The 18,449-nt window shown below is 40.0% G+C and overlaps 2 protein-coding genes and 1 long non-coding RNA gene across 3 annotated transcripts in view; 2 read left to right on the top strand and 1 right to left on the bottom strand.

Moving 5' to 3' along the window:
• Positions 1-248: 248 nt before the first annotated feature.
• LOC130047565 (uncharacterized protein F54H12.2-like) lies at positions 249-1,652 on the top strand. The gene is made up of 2 exons (XM_056142879.1): positions 249-1,283; positions 1,413-1,652. The coding sequence occupies exons 1-2, from the start codon at positions 249-251 to the stop codon at positions 1,650-1,652; spliced, it is 1,275 nt and encodes a 424-aa protein (XP_055998854.1).
• Positions 1,653-3,596: 1,944 nt separating this feature from the next.
• Positions 3,597-4,385, bottom strand: LOC130047564 (uncharacterized). Its single transcript, XM_056142878.1, has one exon. The coding sequence runs from the start codon at positions 4,383-4,385 to the stop codon at positions 3,597-3,599; it is 789 nt and encodes a 262-aa protein (XP_055998853.1).
• Positions 4,386-11,390: 7,005 nt separating this feature from the next.
• Positions 11,391-18,449, top strand: part of LOC125646027 (uncharacterized) — a 7,513-nt gene continuing 454 nt past the window's right edge. The window contains exons 1-3 of the long non-coding RNA XR_007359553.2: positions 11,391-14,690; positions 17,337-17,503; positions 17,613-18,449. The exon at positions 17,613-18,449 is cut by the window's right edge and continues 454 nt beyond it. This is a non-coding gene — a long non-coding RNA (uncharacterized LOC125646027). The remainder of the gene's footprint in view (positions 14,691-17,336; positions 17,504-17,612) is intronic.

Raw genomic sequence — 18,449 nt, 5'->3', positions numbered from 1 at the left:
GGTGGGAATACAGGAAGGAAAAGGATTTGTTAAAAGAAAACAACGTATCTTAGCTCGGGGAGGGCCTCATAAGAGACCTAGGAAGCAACCTAGGAAGCGATCTAGGAAGGGAGGTAGGAAGCTAGTGAAAAGGGGTAAGCCAAAACGCTCTCTGGATATTTTCGACTGAGAACCCTATAAAAAGGGAGTGAGAAGGAGACCAGAACACATTTGATGCCAGTTCACGCTGAGTAACACATCGTTCCAATATGATGCACCGAGAATCTTGCGCTTGTGGCACCAGCAGTTTAGAACTGTTTAAAGTGCCCCCGACCAACGTCACTTTAGAAGATTCGAAATGGATGGAATATTACCCCATTTCCAGTACCCTCAACTCGGATACGGCTCCGATTGAATTTGAAATCAAAGGACAAGGAGATGAATATCTGGATTTATCCCAAACTTATCTCCAGATGGTATGTAAATTCACGAAAGCCAATGGAACGAATCTCGCAGGAGGCCATTCGACCTCCACCCCCGTGAATAACATTCTCCATTCCTTGTTCAGTGAAATCGATGTCAGTCTCAATGGAAAAGTCATTACCCCGGGGACGGATACTTATCCCTACAAAGCGTATCTGGAGAAATTGTTGTCTTATGCACCCAAGACTCTGGAAACCCAGATGAGAGCCTGTAGCTTGTGGGAAAAAGATACGGCAGGACATATGGATGAGGTCAAATTAGAAGCTCTGGCTCAAACTCCTATAGAATTTCCAGTAGCGAATAACAAAATCAGCATCGCGGCCGTCATCCCGACTCCCGAGTATCCGGATGATTCCAAGAATGTAGGGTTGAGAAAACGTCACGAGAAGATTACAGACAGTAAGGAGATCGTGTTGATGGATCGATTACATCTGGATTTGTTTGAGCAAGAGAAATGTCTCCCTAATGGCTTGGATGTCCGTCTCAGATTCAATCGCGCTCGACCCCAGTTCTACATGATGACCGCTGCCGGGAGTAGTGGGAAAGTGGCCATTCAAAGTATGATCTTGTGGGTGAGGAAAGTCAAACCTGTGCCGAGTATCATTAATCTCATCAATCAGCAACTGAGTACTCAAACGGCGAAATATCCATTGAGACGAGTGGAAGTGAAAACCTTCACCATTCCTAGTGGGACCCAATCTAAAATCACCGATCATCTGTTTCAAGGACAGATGCCTAAACTGATCGTGTTGGGTTTTGTGGACAATGCGGCTTTTAATGGGGATAATACCAGAAACCCCTTTCATTTCCAAAATGAGAGAGTCAAGAAATTAGAAATCAGTATCAATGGAGAAATGATGGAAACCCGACCTTTGGAACCTAATTTCACCGACGATCAGTACCTGAGATCGTATTTGAGTCTGTACAAAGGCTTGGGAAAATTAGGCCAGGACTGGGCTCCGGACATCACCCTGGAAGAGTATAAAAACGGTTACACCCTCTGGTGTGTGGATTTCACGAAAGATCAAGAAGCCCAGACGGATAAATTTCATCTCATACAGACGGGGAACTTGAGAGTGGAAGTGCAATTTGCCGCCAACGTAGCCAGGACCTTAAACTGTGTGGTGTATGCCGTGTTCGACAATCTGCTAGAAATCAACAAACAACGAGAAGTCAGCATCGATTACTAAGAGAGAGATGGATACTCAGCAATTGAGAGATGTTTTACAACGAGATTTAGGACCGGCGTTTGCCGGTGTGTATCCTCGAGATGTCATACCTGAGCTGTTACCTCATCACAAAGCCATCGTGGTGAATACAGACCCTCACGATCGCCCTGGAGCGCATTGGGTCTGTTTGTATTTGAGTAGTCCTACCGTCGAATATTTTGATTCTTACGGATTACCCCCCAGCCATAAAGACATCCAAGACTTTATTCAACGCCACGGAGAGACTTGGATTCATAACACCCATTGTTATCAAGATTTGAATACGGATGTCTGTGGACAATACTGTGTGTATTTTTTACATCAACGCCATCGCCATAGAAGCACCGTACGAGAATGGTTACTTCCCTGGAAAGGCACGGCCTTACAACGCGATCGTTTTGTGGCGGATTGGTTTAAAGAGACCTTCCGTAAACCGAGAACCCATCAAGGACAAACTTGTCAATGTCAAAGACTGAATGTATTGTAAACTATGTTATTGTTATTGTTCATAGTTGGAGTTTAATAAAACGTTGGAAAAAAAAAAAATTCTTGTCATTGTAATCAACCATGTCTTTTCAAAAAGAATGGGTAGCCCTGAAAAGGGCTGTTTTCTTTCTCTCTCTCTGTTCTTGGTCTTTTCTCTTCTTCTTCTCTCTTCTCTCTTCTCCTTCTTCTCCTTCTCTTCTTCTCTTCTCCTTCTCTTCTTTTCTTCTCGGTCCCCCTCACTGTCTGTTCTTCTTCTTCTTTCTTCTCTTCTTTTTCTGCTCCTCCGGGGGTTGCTCGTGGTCAAACACAAAAACGGGCAACCACCCGTGTTTAAAAAACAATCTCCCCGGAGGCCGTTGCACCACTTCTAACTCTGCGTCCCAGTTTTCCTCTGGCGGGGGCAGATCCTGGCTCATGGGCGGTGGGGGAAGAGCCTCCCGTGAGGCCGGCGGGGCAATCTCTTGCTCCCAATCCTCCTCCCATTTGATACAATAATCATTCACTGTAGGGTCTGGTCCTACTCTACGGCTCATGGTTCTGGTTCCTTTAAAAAATCGGAATGCCCGATTTTGACGTTGCGCTCGTTTAAAAAGGCGAGAGCGCGGACGTCCTCGAAAACATCCCCTACCTCAGATGGCTGACGTCATGTTGATGACTCATCAAAAAACACTATATAAATAGGTCACTTGTTACCATTTTTTCTCAATCATGTCGTTTGAACGGTACGCGGATGATGAGAAAGATGTACTAGTGTGTGGGTATTGCCGAGGACCTTGGAGCACTTGTGGGTGTTTTCATTATAAAAAAGAAAACATCCTGGCCAAACAGAAGTGGATAGAGAGATTGGCAGAGCTGACGTATTATCCCTTTGTCTATAAATGTTGTGGTCACACTAGAGAACCCTGGCTAGAGTGTAAGTGTCCGCAGCATTGTACCATCACCCCTGAAGAAGAAATAGCACATAAGGACTGTACCTGTGAGATCTGTCAGGAGTTTAGAGAGCGCTGGACTCAGAGAAAGTTTGATCCCCGGCTGTTTCAACATTGTCCTTACAGTCAAGAACCCCGGTCAACGTGTACCTGTGAGACCTGTCAACCAGCATGTCGGTGACGGATCTACGAGGAGATGTATTATCTCTACCTTGGGTGGATGCTATTGTACAATAATGTAACTGTTTAACGGTGAAACCTCATGGATTAGCCGGAGGCAATTGGACTCATTATAGACAATGGATTTGTGACTTTGCTTATCAGTATCATAAACATGTTTACATTGTCAAGAAAATGTAACTTTATTATAGCTTTATTCTAGCTATTACTTGTGTTAATAAAAACTTTTTTAAAACAAACTTGTGTGTTTCTTGATTTTTGCCATAAAAAGTGTCTTTTCAAAAAAAGTTGGTGGCCCTGAAAAGGGCCGTTTGGTCCTAAGGACCGACTTTCATTCCCTGCTTCCGGTAAACCGGCATAACGGGCACCGTCCCCGGGTGTGTCGCCGCTCCTGTAACTCTTCCACGCACGAGCAGCAAGCTGGGCGCTGCCCACATCCCCTACACGTAATTCCAGAGTGTACCCTGTCTTGCCAGCAGACAGGACACTTAAACCAGATGGGAACCGCCCTATCTGCCCAGCCAGGGACAGTCATAGGGTGGTTCCTCGGGGGATGAGTTGCCACCGGTGCGTGGGTTGGTCTCGGTGGTGGAGTCCTCCCTGCAAACCGGATGGTAGGTGGTGGGGGTCTTGCAGGGGCTGCTGGTCTCGGTGGTGATGACGTGGCTGCCACCAACAGCGACGGACTCTGGGCTGGACTGGGAGGTGGTGGGGGGGACGGTGACCTCGGTGAATACTCCACCGGTGACGCTGGTGAGTCGCTCATCGGCACCGGGCTGTATTCCACTGGTGCCGATGGGATCGCTGGTGGTGGTGTTGTAGGCGTCGCCGGGGAGTAAGGTGGTGGTGGTGAGGGTGGCTGTGGGGCCCGTCGGCGCGGTCTCGTGGCGGTGGAGATTCGAGCGGTGCGGCGGCGGGGTGCCCTCCCTTCATACTCGGCCCGCACCCGGCAGATGATCTCACGGACCCCACTCTGGTCGAAAGGGGAGAAGGTGCTCAGGTCGTTCTCAGAACGCACAACCCAATTCTCCCCTACCCGTTCCTCAGCCACCACTACCAGCCGGTACCGAAAGCCAGGCAAGGTCTGGAAATTGTAGAGCGGGTCTCTTCTTGTAGCCATTCTTCTTTCTTCTTAAATAATCTTCAAAAATCTTCTACAACTGTGCTGGATCACCAGTGAAGCGAACTGGCGAGTGCGCCGGTATATATCAGGAAAGCGCGGACCTCCTCGAAAACATCCCTCGCTTCGGAGACGAAGCCAAGATGGTGGCCGTCAAAATGGCGGATTTGTGCTTTCGAGTAGAGAGTTTTTTCTCATTGTCTTTTTCTAGACATTCGATATCTGTGCAAGGTAGATTTAATCTGATAGATTCTGAGACGGCGAATGCGTTAAACTTATTTTTATTTTGCTACGTCGCATAGTTTTCAAAGAAACAGCGGTTAAAGAGGTCGAGTCGAGGTTCAATGTTTCTTCACCGCCTCTTTAAAAATTTATTTCTCGACCATGTACAGCCCTAAAAACATCTCATAAGGTCTATTCGATAGAAAACACCTTAATTGATTCGATTTTCACTCTACCTTTAGGATTTTCTGGATTCCTCAACAAATAAACCCTTCTCTGAGAGACTCAACCAAACACAGCTTTCGTGTAAACAATTTTATTCATGTCACATATTTCAAATACATAACTCCCACACACAACACCAATGCACATGTCTTTTTAAAATAGGGTCCAACATTTTTTCCATTTCTCGAATCCTGCGTTGAAATCGATATCGATCAGCGGCTACAGTCATCCAGATACTTGTCCGGTCTTCTTCGGGTAACAGATACACTTCATTATGATCCAGATTAAAAGTCACACGTTTAACTTGACGTACATCTCTCGAAGACATCGTAGTCTGATTTTCTCGATTTCTGCTCTGTCTGTGGGTCGAATTCGTTTCAATTCCCGGCCCATTAAATGAATCAATACTAAGGCTTGCGGGGTGATCCGGTTCTCGATCAAATACTAACAGAGACATGGATAGTCCTTTAAGCTGATGGGAAATAATTCTTCTCGCATATAGTGTAACACAAATTCAATCTGCCCAGAATGAATGTCTGTGAGATAATCCAATACATAAACTATCGCTTTCTCTGTGATGTGGTCACTGCTGGCCATCCTCCGGGAATAAATGAAATGAATTAAGTTCTTCACACTTTATGTATACTTCTCGAAGCCAGTCCTTGGTGATACTTTCAATCTCGGCGATTTTTTCAGGCATGCGTTTCTTGAATTCCTCCCCCACAACATAAATTAACATCAATCCCGCATCGTTATAGAGATTGATGTATATCCGGTTCCGTAGATCTGTATATTCGTCCAGAGTCATTGGAAACACCCCCGCTATCAGATAATTTTTAACAGCTTGAAACACCGTATCGTCTTGCATTTTCTCGACCCATTCTAATGCATGGTTATGCGCTTTTTCTGCGATGTTGTCACTGCTGGCCATCCTCCAGGAATAAAGGAAAAGAAAACGGTTAGGTTTTTTTATACACCTTTTCCAACCAGTGATCGGTAATCGCTACAATCGCCCCAGTCTTCTCAGGTTCCCGTCGTCTAAATTCTTGGTCCATGGTATAAATCATGATCAATCCAGACTCTCTGTTCAGGTTGTCGGCTATATGCTTGCAAACGCTGGAATATTCATATAAGGTCATAGGAAATTCCCAAAAGATCAACAACTTCATGGCGAATTTATATCTCAACGGCTGTTTTTCTTTCCAGTCCTTGATACACTGTAATGCAGCGCTACGAGCGTTGTTCACCGATTCTTTGTAGTTCTCGAAATACTGTAATACAGCGGTAAGAACGTTGTTGTTCAATTCAGCCATGATGATCAAAATGAAAAAATTCTAAAACGTTCTTGTTTTATAACAGGGCAGCCATTCCTTTCATACGAATCAGTTCCACGAATCCTTTTTGTAAACAATCGCGTAAGATCCGATCAATGTCACTCATCTGGTCTGGAAGATTCTGTTTCAATTCCTCAGCATACAAATAAATCATGAGTAAACGTCCCGTATTGGTATTCTCCGCTAATGAATCAGCAATCCGTTGAAAACTATGTACATTTCTGACCTCCGGTGACATCTGTTGTACAAATTGACGAGCATTTTGAATGTGAGGATTATGTAAGGCCACGTTCATACATTGTAGTACATAACTATATCCATTTATTCTCGTAGTAGCACTGCCGCCCATAGTAAATAGCGAACGTTCAGAAAACACCTGTATTTATAGGTAAAGGTTATGCATCACGTGATCAAACACCTGCACCACGTGATCAAACACCTGTACGTCAGCTGGTTTTTCTACAGTCATTCTTGTCTGACCTTCAGTCATGGATACACGGAGAATTTTAAGAGCGAGACGCCGCGGCCAGGGAATACAACCAGTGGAGAATTTAACCATAGTAGAAGATTATGTAGACGAGATGGGGATCTGGGACAATTTAGTACAGAGATGTCGCCATCGATTACGCTGGGGGCGATCTAAAAATTGGTGTTTTGACTATGTATTGCGGTCACATGAAACAGTGGAGGATATTTACCTGCGTTTAAGTGACATGTACCTGAAAAATTCCCCCCTCATACAGTACATGATTTACCAGTTTTACACGTTATTGAACGGCACTCAAAAAGTATCAGGATTTATTCGACTGGAGAAACCACGTTACCGGAGAAGTGTATGGGTAATGTTTTGGGATGCACACTGGATGTGGGAAACCGTCGAAGAGATACGTTTCCCCGGGAGAAGAGCTCGACAATTAGTACAACACATTATATCCGAAGATCATGACTTACACGTGTATATAGAAGAACCTGCGTATGAAGCCGGCCATTTTTAAAAATAAAAACTTCATGCACAGCCCTTTTTAGGGCTACTTTAAACACCAATATAAGTTCCATTCCACTAAAGTCAATGTGTACCAATGGGCACTAGCACGCGCTGGTCGCGAGAAACCGGCTTTTCAAGTTCAATTAGTGCACTAGCACGCGCTGGTCGCGCGATGTTCTAGCTGAAACCGGTTTTTCCAGAAAAAGATGATGCAACCACGTGCTCCCCACGTGCCCCTCACGAGACAGAATAGTCTAGACATTTTGCTGGCTATAAAAGCGGAGCCCCAGTGTCAGTCCTCATTCGATCTTCAATCACCTTCCAGAAGACATGGCTCAGAAACAACTAGAATTTGTGGACAAAGCTCAGAAGAAAATAGATCAGCTGGTACAGAAGCAGATGGGACCACAGAAAGACTACATTGAACTGAAGAAAGCTAAGAGTGACGATCAGAAGACTGAACTGGGGAAGACCTCGAACTTCTTGCTCACGTCTCCAGACTACGTTGCTCAAAGAAGAAGAGAAGAGAAGAAGATGGCCCAGACCTCGAACCAGACCACGAGCTTCAATCTCACGCCTTCAGACCACGTTGCTCGACAAGAGAAGATGGCCCAGACCTCGGATTACCTCCCTAGCCAGAATCCGACAGACCCGGGATTAGGCTTCTATTTTCCCGATTCACAGGATGCTACGGGACTGGAGATGGGCTTATACGATAAACCCCCCTTCGGTGGAGAAGATTCCCCCATGAGCAGGACCGATTTCGCCATCATTACCACGACACTAGACGGGATCGTTAACCGCATTAATGTGTTGAGTAATGAGATTGGAAATCATACCACAATCCTACTGAAGAAGCTGGAAGAGCTGACTTCTAAAAAACCTAGGAAGGAATACACTCCAGATTACACTGCTAACCCGTGCTACACGTGTGGAGAAACAGGACATTGGTCGCCGGATTGCCCACAGAAAACAGATTATCCGCAGACCAGTAAGAAATCGAGGTCAGCAGATTCTCAACAGACCAGCAAGAAAACCAAACAAAAGGATCCTTGCTTCAAATGCGGAAAAATAGGACACTGGATTAGTGAGTGTCCAGAAGAACAAGCGGAGATAGATGCGATGATTGGATCCGTACCTGGCTCAAAATCCCCTGTGAAGACAGAATACACACCGTTAGAGATGTGGAATCCAACCGCACCTACTGAAGAACGGCCAAAAAAGAAGAAGAAACTCAGCAGAAAGTAATGGACTGTGCTTGAACTGTTATGCTTATTGAACTGTTTTTATGCTTATTGAACTGTTTTTATGTTTATTGAATTGTTTTGCATTGTTCTATGCTTGTACCATTGTTCTTTAATAAACATGTCAACTTAAAACCTTGTGTTATTCTTTTAGATTTAATACACTGTTATTCTTTTAGATTTAATACACAGGATTTCACTGGATTTTCAGAAAAATAGCAGGAACTCATTCCAGGAACTCAAAGCGAAAGTACCGCATCATAGACCAGCGGCCATAGGCCAGCCTATTCACCCGCTCTACAACCCCTGCTGGGGTTGACCCCGTCCTAGTGCACTCCGTTGACCCCGACACCGCTTGACCAATCAAAAACGCCCTTACTTGACCTCATTTGCATAAAAAGTGCACTCAGTTGAACCCCCTATCGGGACGCCTTATACTACTGCCATACTCAAGTAAAACAATTTCACTGGCCTTTTGCAAGAGTTTGCAATTTTTTTTAAGCCCATTACGTTACATCTACTATTATACTCTATATAATCACGGTGATGTTTATGCTTATGAAATAAAGATACTATCAACATATAGATATCTTTATTGAGTAATTTGGGTAAACACCACTATTAACTGACATTGTATAGCAGAATATTTGTAAAGAATAATATTCAAGAAAAATTTATTTATGTAGGCGAAATTGCATACCAAGTGCGCTATACTTCTTTATAGTAAACTAAAAACTGGATAAACTGTGTGAAAATGAATGCTACGCATTTTTTTTTAACCATTAATGTGTAGCATTGTTGTATAGGTGATACATCAGGCTATTTTTCATAGCCCACTGGTACTCTGATAAGTACATATTTACCATTTAGCTATTTGTCTCTTATTCTACAAGTTTTATCGTATTTTTTACAGCCTTTCTTACTTTTGATTACATGTTTACATTTAAATCCCCACCACGTGAATGTCCTACATTCATACGCATATTACGAAGTAGTTACAAATTTCGGATAAGAAAACAACGATTTTAAACAATTTAAAGTAAGCATAATTTTAATTGCACAAAAAGCATTTCATAATATGACTAAATATCTAATCTAAAACATAAATGTTGGATATTAGAAACTTTTACAAGATTTCTGTAAAAAGCCGCTCACAGAGGTGTAGTGCGAGTAGAGAATGATTTACTCAATTTAGATGCATTTAACATTTTCTTCTAAAAATTGCTTGTAGCTACTATTTTTATGCACCCTTTATAAAAACGACATTATTTTAGACCAGAACATTGCTTCCGTCTATAGACCAAGTGTTGTCTGCTTGGTATTGTTACATTGTAACGGGACTGTCTAGGGTAATCCTGTACATTTTTACATCCAAGTTCAGAAAGGATCACAAGTTCTCAGTGTTTAGATATAATTATATTCTACAAAATAACATAATTTAGATATGAAGCATGATTATTATAAATCCAAAGGAGTGTGATATTTACCGGTTCTATTGTCTGTTCAACAGGTGTATACATGTATATAGATATTACACAAAAAGGGCAATAACTCAATAATACAATCAACGCAATACAAAAGGAGAGTAAATAGATTATGAATAAAAATCTATTATTAAGTGAATAATGTGTGAAACCATCACAATATTGAAAGAACATCTTGCGTGGTTTGTACAGTATTTATCCTTAGAGAGAAGACGACCCATATTGATTATCAATATTGGGTCAAATGCCAAGGTCAAACTACTAAAATATCGAAAATATTTTCTATTCAATATCTTGAGAAGCATTTGGCGCCAAGTAAACTTGAGACAGTGGTTATCCTTAGAGAGCATATGACCCATATTGATTTTCATGTCACAGGATTAAAGGTCAAGTTGAAGTATGATTTTCTAATAGGGTCGGAAAGTCTCGTTTACTTTCATTTCGATTTACTACTTCCGGGCAGCAGTCGAAAAATGCCGCGTTGTTTTCCTTCGGTTATGCTCAGATGACAGGGTTAAGATAAACCCACAGCCTGTATAGATTCCCTACTTATGCAAAAAGAGGAAGAATTGGATTTATAGATGCAGGTAAACAAATCACAATACTTACATTTTAAGTCAAATTGCCGCTGAAATGCAGTAAGCTCTACCCATGACCAGATGATGGCATGTTTTACTGAATATTTCCGGTAATAAACAGTTTTCAAGTAGAAGGGTTTAGTTTTCTATGAGTTAGAATTAACAATATAATATGTATACGATGCGACCGTTGGACCGAGCGAAGCATGTACGTAACTCCGTTTCCCGAGTGGTAATCATAATTCCGTTAAGTACGGTAGATTATGATTCATTTAAAAATATATATTTTGAATGAAATTTCCTTGCGCTAAACACCCAGTAACATCTCATTAAAGGAGTTTATATGGGGACAACAGTTTTACATGATCCGCCTATTCATTGAACGCGGGAAATAAAACGCAAGGCGACGTAAACTGTGCATTGTGACCTCACACTTAGCCTTGACTTTTTTCTCTTTTTCAAAGCAAACAATTATAAACAACAATAATACATTCCGTATGAGTAGTATAAGGCGTCCCGATAGGGGGTTCAACTGAGTGCACTTTTTATGCAAATGAGGTCAAGCAAGGGCGTCTTTTGATTGGTCAAGCGGTGTTGGGGTTAACGGAGTGGTTCAATATCTAGGACGGGGTCAACCCCAGCAGGGGTTGTAGGACCCGGTGAATAGGCTGGCCTATGGCCGGTGGTCTATGATGCGGTTCTTTCGCTTAGAGTTCCTGGAATGAGTTCCTGCTATTTTTCTGAAAATCCTGTGAAATCCTGTGTATTCCTGTGTATTAAATCTAAAGAATAACACAAGGTTTTAAGTTGACATGTTTATTAAATAAACAATTTAATTAATTTAGAGTGTTATTGACGTTGTAGAAAAACCTGCTTTTCTATGACGTCACAATAAGTATATAAACGCAATACACAATTCGCGTTTTCACTTTCATCACCATGTCTGAGCGAATACCTAACGACTTACGGAATAGCAGAAATGGGCTCCCACTAAAGAAGAACAGTGGTTGAAAGTTTACACATTTATTAAATGAACACACATTTATCAAATCAACAATTTATAAAGTCCCTAGAAACACAGCACTTTCGTTTTCATTTCTCGGAAACGCGGCTATTTTCTGAAAACCGCTTTGACTTTGTTTTGTAAACAATGAGCTCAGCAATTCGGTAGTTCTATATAACATGCAAAGAGTTTATGCATATGTTCACTAAATTGTGTGGTTTGAGTCAGATCTTTCTGCATTAGGCCTTTATTTTGTATTGAATCTTATGTGATTGATTGATTTTTTATTGTTGAACTGGAGAATGTTTCACTCATAAGGAGACGTCATTACTGCCCGTGAAGGACTTCAAAATTTAGGCCTATGCTCGGCGCTTACGGCCTTTGAGCAGGGAGGGATCTCTATCGTACCACACCTGCTGTGACACGGGACCTCGGTTTTTGCGATCTCAACCGAAAGACCGCCCCATTTAGTCGCCTCTTACGACAAGCAAGGGGAAGTGGGGACTTATTCGAACCCGGATCCCATATAGTTTTACGCTAAATATTTAAATATAATTCATTTTTACTCTAGAAGTACTTTGGACCTAAACTCTATTATGGATATAGCAGAACAGTTTTATAGTTATGAAAACAACTATCTGTGCACTTCGCACCCTATGAGATTACAACGAAAAAGTACGTCACGACGTACATCTTACAATTCATGTCTATATGTTGTCGTTATATTGACAGGTGTTATCAAGTGATAAGCCGTATACGTGAAAAAAAATTCTTGTCAAATAATATATTATTTCAATTTCGTATCAAATCGCTCAACATTTTTATATTTGCGCGAAGGTCATAATTCATATTGTGACCTTGAAATCGCCCCTCTATTTTCTCCCGATCATCACTACGTTATGTAAGGAAATCTAATTTACATAATTATTGCGAGCAGTGTGTAAAGGGGTAACGATATACGGTGTATGGTGGTGTATAAAGTGTATATATTTATATTCCTGTTACAAAAGGAAGGGTTAGGCCAAACTTCTGACACCTAAAGAAACCCCCCTTTCCCCATCTGATTATGTCTAACATACTCTTGAAAATGAAAAAGAGTATCCTACATTAGATGCATTTTAAACTTCCTTTTATCGGAGCACTTGCTCTCTCTATAGATCTGGGTTTTTACTATATCAATTATCTTCTTCTTTTTTAAATATAGGAAGTCTCATAATTGTTCATGAAAAAGTGAAGATAATGAACAATCTTATAATGATTACACAATTGAGAGTAGGGTAAACACGGATCCTTGTTAAAGTAAATATGAGTGGTGGCAACTGCGGTGCCAGTAGTCGTGTTCATGAGAATGTGAGGGGTGGTATGTGGTACATAATTGGTGGTATATGATGTTAACGAAAATTTGAGTGGTGTTATGGTGGTGAAACATGCAAACTAATAACGCTAAATCAATCTCTAATTAATATTATGGAAAGAAATGCAAAATTAAGGACCTACATAGGTGATAGTGTGAGTAGTGTTAAAGAAACCCTAAGTCATGGGAACTGGTGTGGCAATAGTGGGGAGTAGGTGTTATTTACCGTATAAGTGGTAGTGTGTGGTGTACAAGTGGTGGTATGTGGTGTTAATAAAATGTGGGTGTTAGTATGGTGGTGACACACGCAAACTAATAACGGTAGATCGATCTCTTTCATCAATATTGTTATGCAAAGAAATGCATAACTTTGGACCTATATGGGTAGTGATGTGAGTTATGTTAAAGAAGATGTAAGTGATGGTATCTGGTGTGCCAGTAGTGGTGTACAGTTGGTGGTATGGGGTGTATAGGTGGTGTGTAAGTGGTGAATAGGTGGTGGTATGTGGTGTATAGGTGGTGGTATGTGGTGTTAATGGAAATGTGAGTGATAGTATGGTGGTGATATATGCAAACTAAAAACGGTAGATCAATCTGTCATGCTAAGAAATGCAAAACTATATAGGTAGTGTTGTGAGTAATGTTAAAGAAGATGTAAGTGATGGCATCTGGTGTGGCAGTAGTGGTGTACAGGTGGTGGTATGGGGTGTATAGGTGGTGTTTGAGTGGTGTATGGGTGGTGATATGTGGTGTTAATGGAAATGTGAGTGGTAGTATGGTGGTGTTAATGGAAATGTACGTGGTAGTATGATGGTAATACATGCAAACTAACAACGGTATATCTATCTCTTTCGTTGATATTGATATGTAAAACTATCAATTCTCAGACCTGTATAGGTAGTGATGTGAGTAATGTTAAAGAAGATGTAAGTGATGACATCTGATGTGTCAGTAGTGGTGTACAAGTGGTGGTATGTGGTGTATGAGTGGTGTTAATGGAAATGTGAGTGGTAGTATGGTGGTATTAATGGAAATGTGCGTGGTAGTATGATGGTGATACAATGTACATGCAAACTAATAACGGTAGATCTACCTCTTTCGTTGATATTGATATGTAAAACTATCAATTCTCTGACCTGTATAGGTAGTGGTGTGATTGGTGTAAAAACAAAAACAAAAAACCGGTGTTAAAACACATGTGTTAGCATCCGATGTGCCATTAGCTGTGTGTAAATGGTGTTTATGGAAATGTGAATGGTGGTACGTGGTGTATAAATGGTGGTATGTGGTGTTAATGAAAATAAGGGTTGTGGTATGTGGTGTTAACGAACGTGTAGGTAGAGTGTGTGCGATGTTAACGAAAGTATGAATGGTAGTAGTTGGCTGGTTATTTCACAATTTTCACCCTTATTATACACCACTTGTGGATGAAGTACTATGATTAATGGTTATTACCCCCTAGTAGCGAGGGCTCTTTAGCGTGCAAACGCCTACCGCCATAGGGCCTTCCGAAAGACCCGTAAATGCAGTGCATTTGGAGGGCCAATCACTACCAATGTTTACGTCTTAGGTTGGCGATGGCATGAGGAGGATTCGAATTCATGAGCTTCCGGTTAGGAAGCAAACGCTCTACCATTGAGCAATGCGACCGGTAATTGCGTGGTGGTGGTGGTGGAAGTATATAAAGAACCTAAAAGCCAGGAATTATTCGTTTACTTGCATGACAATCTGAGCAGTGTTTATATACTTCCACCTGAAGTGTGTCACAGTCTGTATAATGGAATGATAACGTGTTGTAAAGTTCTAACGAGATACAAATGGAGTTTATCATTTTGGTTCGTGGATTTATCAGAATAAAGAGAATCTTATATTTTCGGTAAGTGCACATCTCCGATACCTGCTGAGTAGACGTCCGTATTTGACACGTTTGTTTTTTTTGTTTTTGGCGAGTAGACGTCCGTATTTGACACGTTTGTTTTTTTTGTTTTTGGCGAATATGCCATGTGCATTACATATTATGCATATGCACTGGTCGAGTTCACCTAGAAAAATCACTCAGGTGTGACAATCACATTTGGGGTATACACGGGTAGAGTAAATTAGGCTACCTGAGAGAAATATGGCGGATAAGATGAGAAAGGTATACGTATTTATTAGTTCATGTCAACAGAATGAGAGAGTGGCGTAAAGACACGGCCCCTTGGACATACCAGAGGTGGTATCATGTGTCTAAGAGGAGCAAGCATTCCCTGTTGACCCGTTACACCCATCTTCGACCCTGTAATTTTGATCAGGTAAACAGAGTAATTTGTATTTAAAACCAAATAGCAATTTTAGACAAAGGACTAATACGGAAGTTCCGAGTTCCCCAAGAGTTATTTCCCTTTGTCGAACTCTTCCGTAAATTATGACGTAAAATATGATGACAGTGGGTACATTTGCTAATTACTATCGTTGTATTATTTCTTAAAAGATGTTATCCAGAGTTTCTGAGACCATCCTATCTCAGGGAAAAGGCAACTTTAGTGAGTTTATGAGTATTGGATAACAAAATGGCTCAAACAAATATTGTTAATTGCCATCTTTCTTTGATAAAAGCGTCACTCATGTAGAAGAGGAAACGAATAATGATTTAATAGCCAATTTGATGATCTTATTCAAACAAATTATGCTTGATATGGCCAGAATATGCATACCAGTGATTGATATAAACAAAAGTTACGCTTTTATTACATTAATCGTACGTAATCGTTATGTACAATGCCAGTCTACGATATAATGTATACATTGTGTACCCACCATACGTCATCAAATGCGAAAGAGTTCGCCAAAGGGAAATAACTTTTGGGTAACTCGGAACTTGCGTATTGGTATGAAGCATCTCACTTACTGACCTATGTATGGCTAAGGCGGGTAATGCCTTCCCGGATGCGGATGTTTTGTTCTTAAAAGTTTACCAGAATAACCTTTTACTTTATGAAGGAACAATTATCTCCCGTCTTGAATGCCTTAAAGCTGACATGAATTCTGAAATATATACACATTTGTCATCTTACCCACCATCTTTCGTTCAGATAGCCTATTTTATTCTACCCGTATTTACCCAAATGTGATTGTCACACCTGAGTGATTTTGTAGTTAGACTCGACGAGCAGCAATCGCAATTCAACAAACTGGGCGACACTGACACAGGAGGAGAATACCCTGCAGCATTCAAAAAAAAAAAAAAAAAAAAAAAATCACGAAAAAGCAGAACTCGTTTGTTAAATACTTGTAGATCAGAATAGTAGTAGTTCAGTTCCCTTGCAAAGCCGGAAAGTTTAATAAAATTCAGATCAAGCGTTGTTTCTCCTTTGTGTCAACACATCGTTGATGGTCACATGGCTAAAATAAGCAACACTGATTTGTTCCAGACCGAATCTTAGAATAATTTAGAAGTAGTACTTAGAGAACAACATATATAATTGTCGCTGTAAAATAAATTACATGTAGCCATATAGGAATAATTGATCGAAGGAAAATGTATTGTTTCTGTAAAATGAGTAACATACAATTGTACAGAAAACAATCCACAGAAAATATGGCCCTCTAAGTAAAAGAAATCCTATAATATATCATATACTTTGTAACGCAAAGGTTACTATTTGTATATAATACGTACATTTACATCTAATATAGGGAAATCTTTAAAACATTTCTTCTCAAAGACAATAGTCAGAAAAGTTCAATCTTACATGAAAGCTTCCTGACTTAGTGCAGATTCAGTTTGTTAGTGGAAACGCGCATCTGGTGCATCAAAATTGGTACCGTATAAGTTTTACATTAAATAGATAGGGATTATGAGATTGATCACTGTTCCTTGCATTAACCGGAACTAGTTATGAATTGTAGTTGTCTTATATTAACCGGAACTCGAAATGAATTGTAGATTCCTTACATTAAACGGAACTAGCAATGCTTTGTAATTTCCTTACATTCGCTGGAACTAGAAATTATTTGAAGTTTCTTTACATACCTTTGCGAATCTTGTTTAGTGCACAACACTATGAAAGGTGAAGATAACGAACAGTGATCAATCTCATAACTCCTACAAGCAATACAAAATAGAGAGTTGGGCAAACACGGACCCCTGGACACACCGGAGGTGGGGTCAGGTGCCTAGGAGAAGTAAGCGTTTGAAATATCAAGGAAATTATTTGACCTCACATTGAAAGCAGCGGGTTAAGTCGAATACTATTTGACCTTTGTCTATGTCACGACAAACGACCTTTTTTAAAACCAAAATGCTTGATTATAAATTGAGAAAAAAAATTAAAAACATTCTATGCATGTTTGAATTATTGAACTGCATTTTTCACAAGGTATATATGAAAACCCTAGGGTAAATTCACAGTGGAAAACTGGCAGAAGAGTTAATTTCCAAATGAAAAAAAAAACTTGATACATTTCCTTTATTAAAAATGTAGACTTCTCGTCACAACATTTCATTAAATCTAGATAATGATGACTATCAAAATTTTAGGAAGCAATCAACAGTTGTGATCGAGAAGAGAGAAGGAGAAAATTTCAAGTGTGAGATTGTATTTGATGAGACTGATATGACAATGGTACCAGAGCCAACTGTCAAACAGCACTCCAGCCAGCAACATTTTCCTCTTGTATTTTTTGACTTGGAATCAACAGGATTAAGTTTGTTACTTTTTACTACCTGCCCAATATCTAAATTGATTGTTCAGTTGAGAAAAGAAGTTCTTAAATGAATACATGTATTATATTTTGGTGTTAATTCATTTTCCAGCTAGAGATTCTCATATTACACAGCTGTCGTGTGTGGTGAAGAAAAATGTTCCACCTATACCTTTCCAAAAATACCTATCACAGTAAAAGCCTCAGAAATCACAGGAATCGAAATTGTCAATGGAAATATGTTTAACAAAAATATAGAAGTCAAGCCTTTCAGCAGGAATGGATGCTCTGCTTAATTTTGTTTCAAAATTTTAAACTAAAGTAATTTTGCATTTACAATGGCAGTGTATGAATGTCAACAATATACAGAATGTTTATTGTATACTATACCCAATTTAACATTTTCTGTTTATGAGAGAGAGAGAGAGAGAGAGAGAGAGAGAGAGAGAGTTGCAAGAATTGGAAAGTAACTGCAAAAATCATGTGCAAATTGCATCAGTATTGATGTGAACGGTGGTGAATTTGTTCTCTGAATTTTGATACATTTAATGTACCAAATGAAATTATCCTAATAAATTTCCATTTCCATTTCAAATGAAAATGATTAAATTTCCACACAATGTGGGTTTTTTTATTCATTAGAATACATCAAAGTAAGTTATAATTAAAAATAAGTTTAAAAAGAACTGTATTTTAGTTTTAAGAAAAAATGATGGAGAAAATTGGAATTAGACTGCTTGAAAACTCTAGTTCACTAGTTCGCTAGTATGTGATTGTTGCTTTAAGAAAGATTTCAAAGCATCATAGCAAATTATAACTAATATTTTGCTTATAACACTAATAAATTTTGATATTGTAAATATAGTCGCTTTAAATGAATGTAAAATTTGAATTTGAAAAAAAAATCTCATTATTTTAAGTAAAATTACTTTCTTAAGTGGGTGATGAC

The sequence above is a fragment of the Ostrea edulis genome, chromosome 7 (genome assembly GCF_947568905.1).
Source record: "Ostrea edulis chromosome 7, xbOstEdul1.1, whole genome shotgun sequence".
NCBI lineage: Eukaryota > Metazoa > Mollusca > Bivalvia > Ostreida > Ostreidae > Ostrea > Ostrea edulis.
The sequence above is the reverse complement of the archived record's forward strand: the minus strand, read 5'-3'. Positions and strand labels throughout refer to the sequence as shown.

Bases quoted from the DNA above. Each gene is read 5' to 3' on its own strand.
- LOC130047564 (XM_056142878.1), bottom strand. From the start codon at position 4,385: ATGGCTACAAGAAGAGACCCGCTCTACAATTTCCAGACCTTGCCTGGC.
- LOC130047565 (XM_056142879.1), top strand. From the start codon at position 249: ATGATGCACCGAGAATCTTGCGCTTGTGGCACCAGCAGTTTAGAACTG. The intron at 1,284-1,412 runs GTCAAGAAATTA...AAATTAGGCCAG, and splicing joins TTCATTTCCAAAATGAGAGA to GACTGGGCTCCGGACATCAC.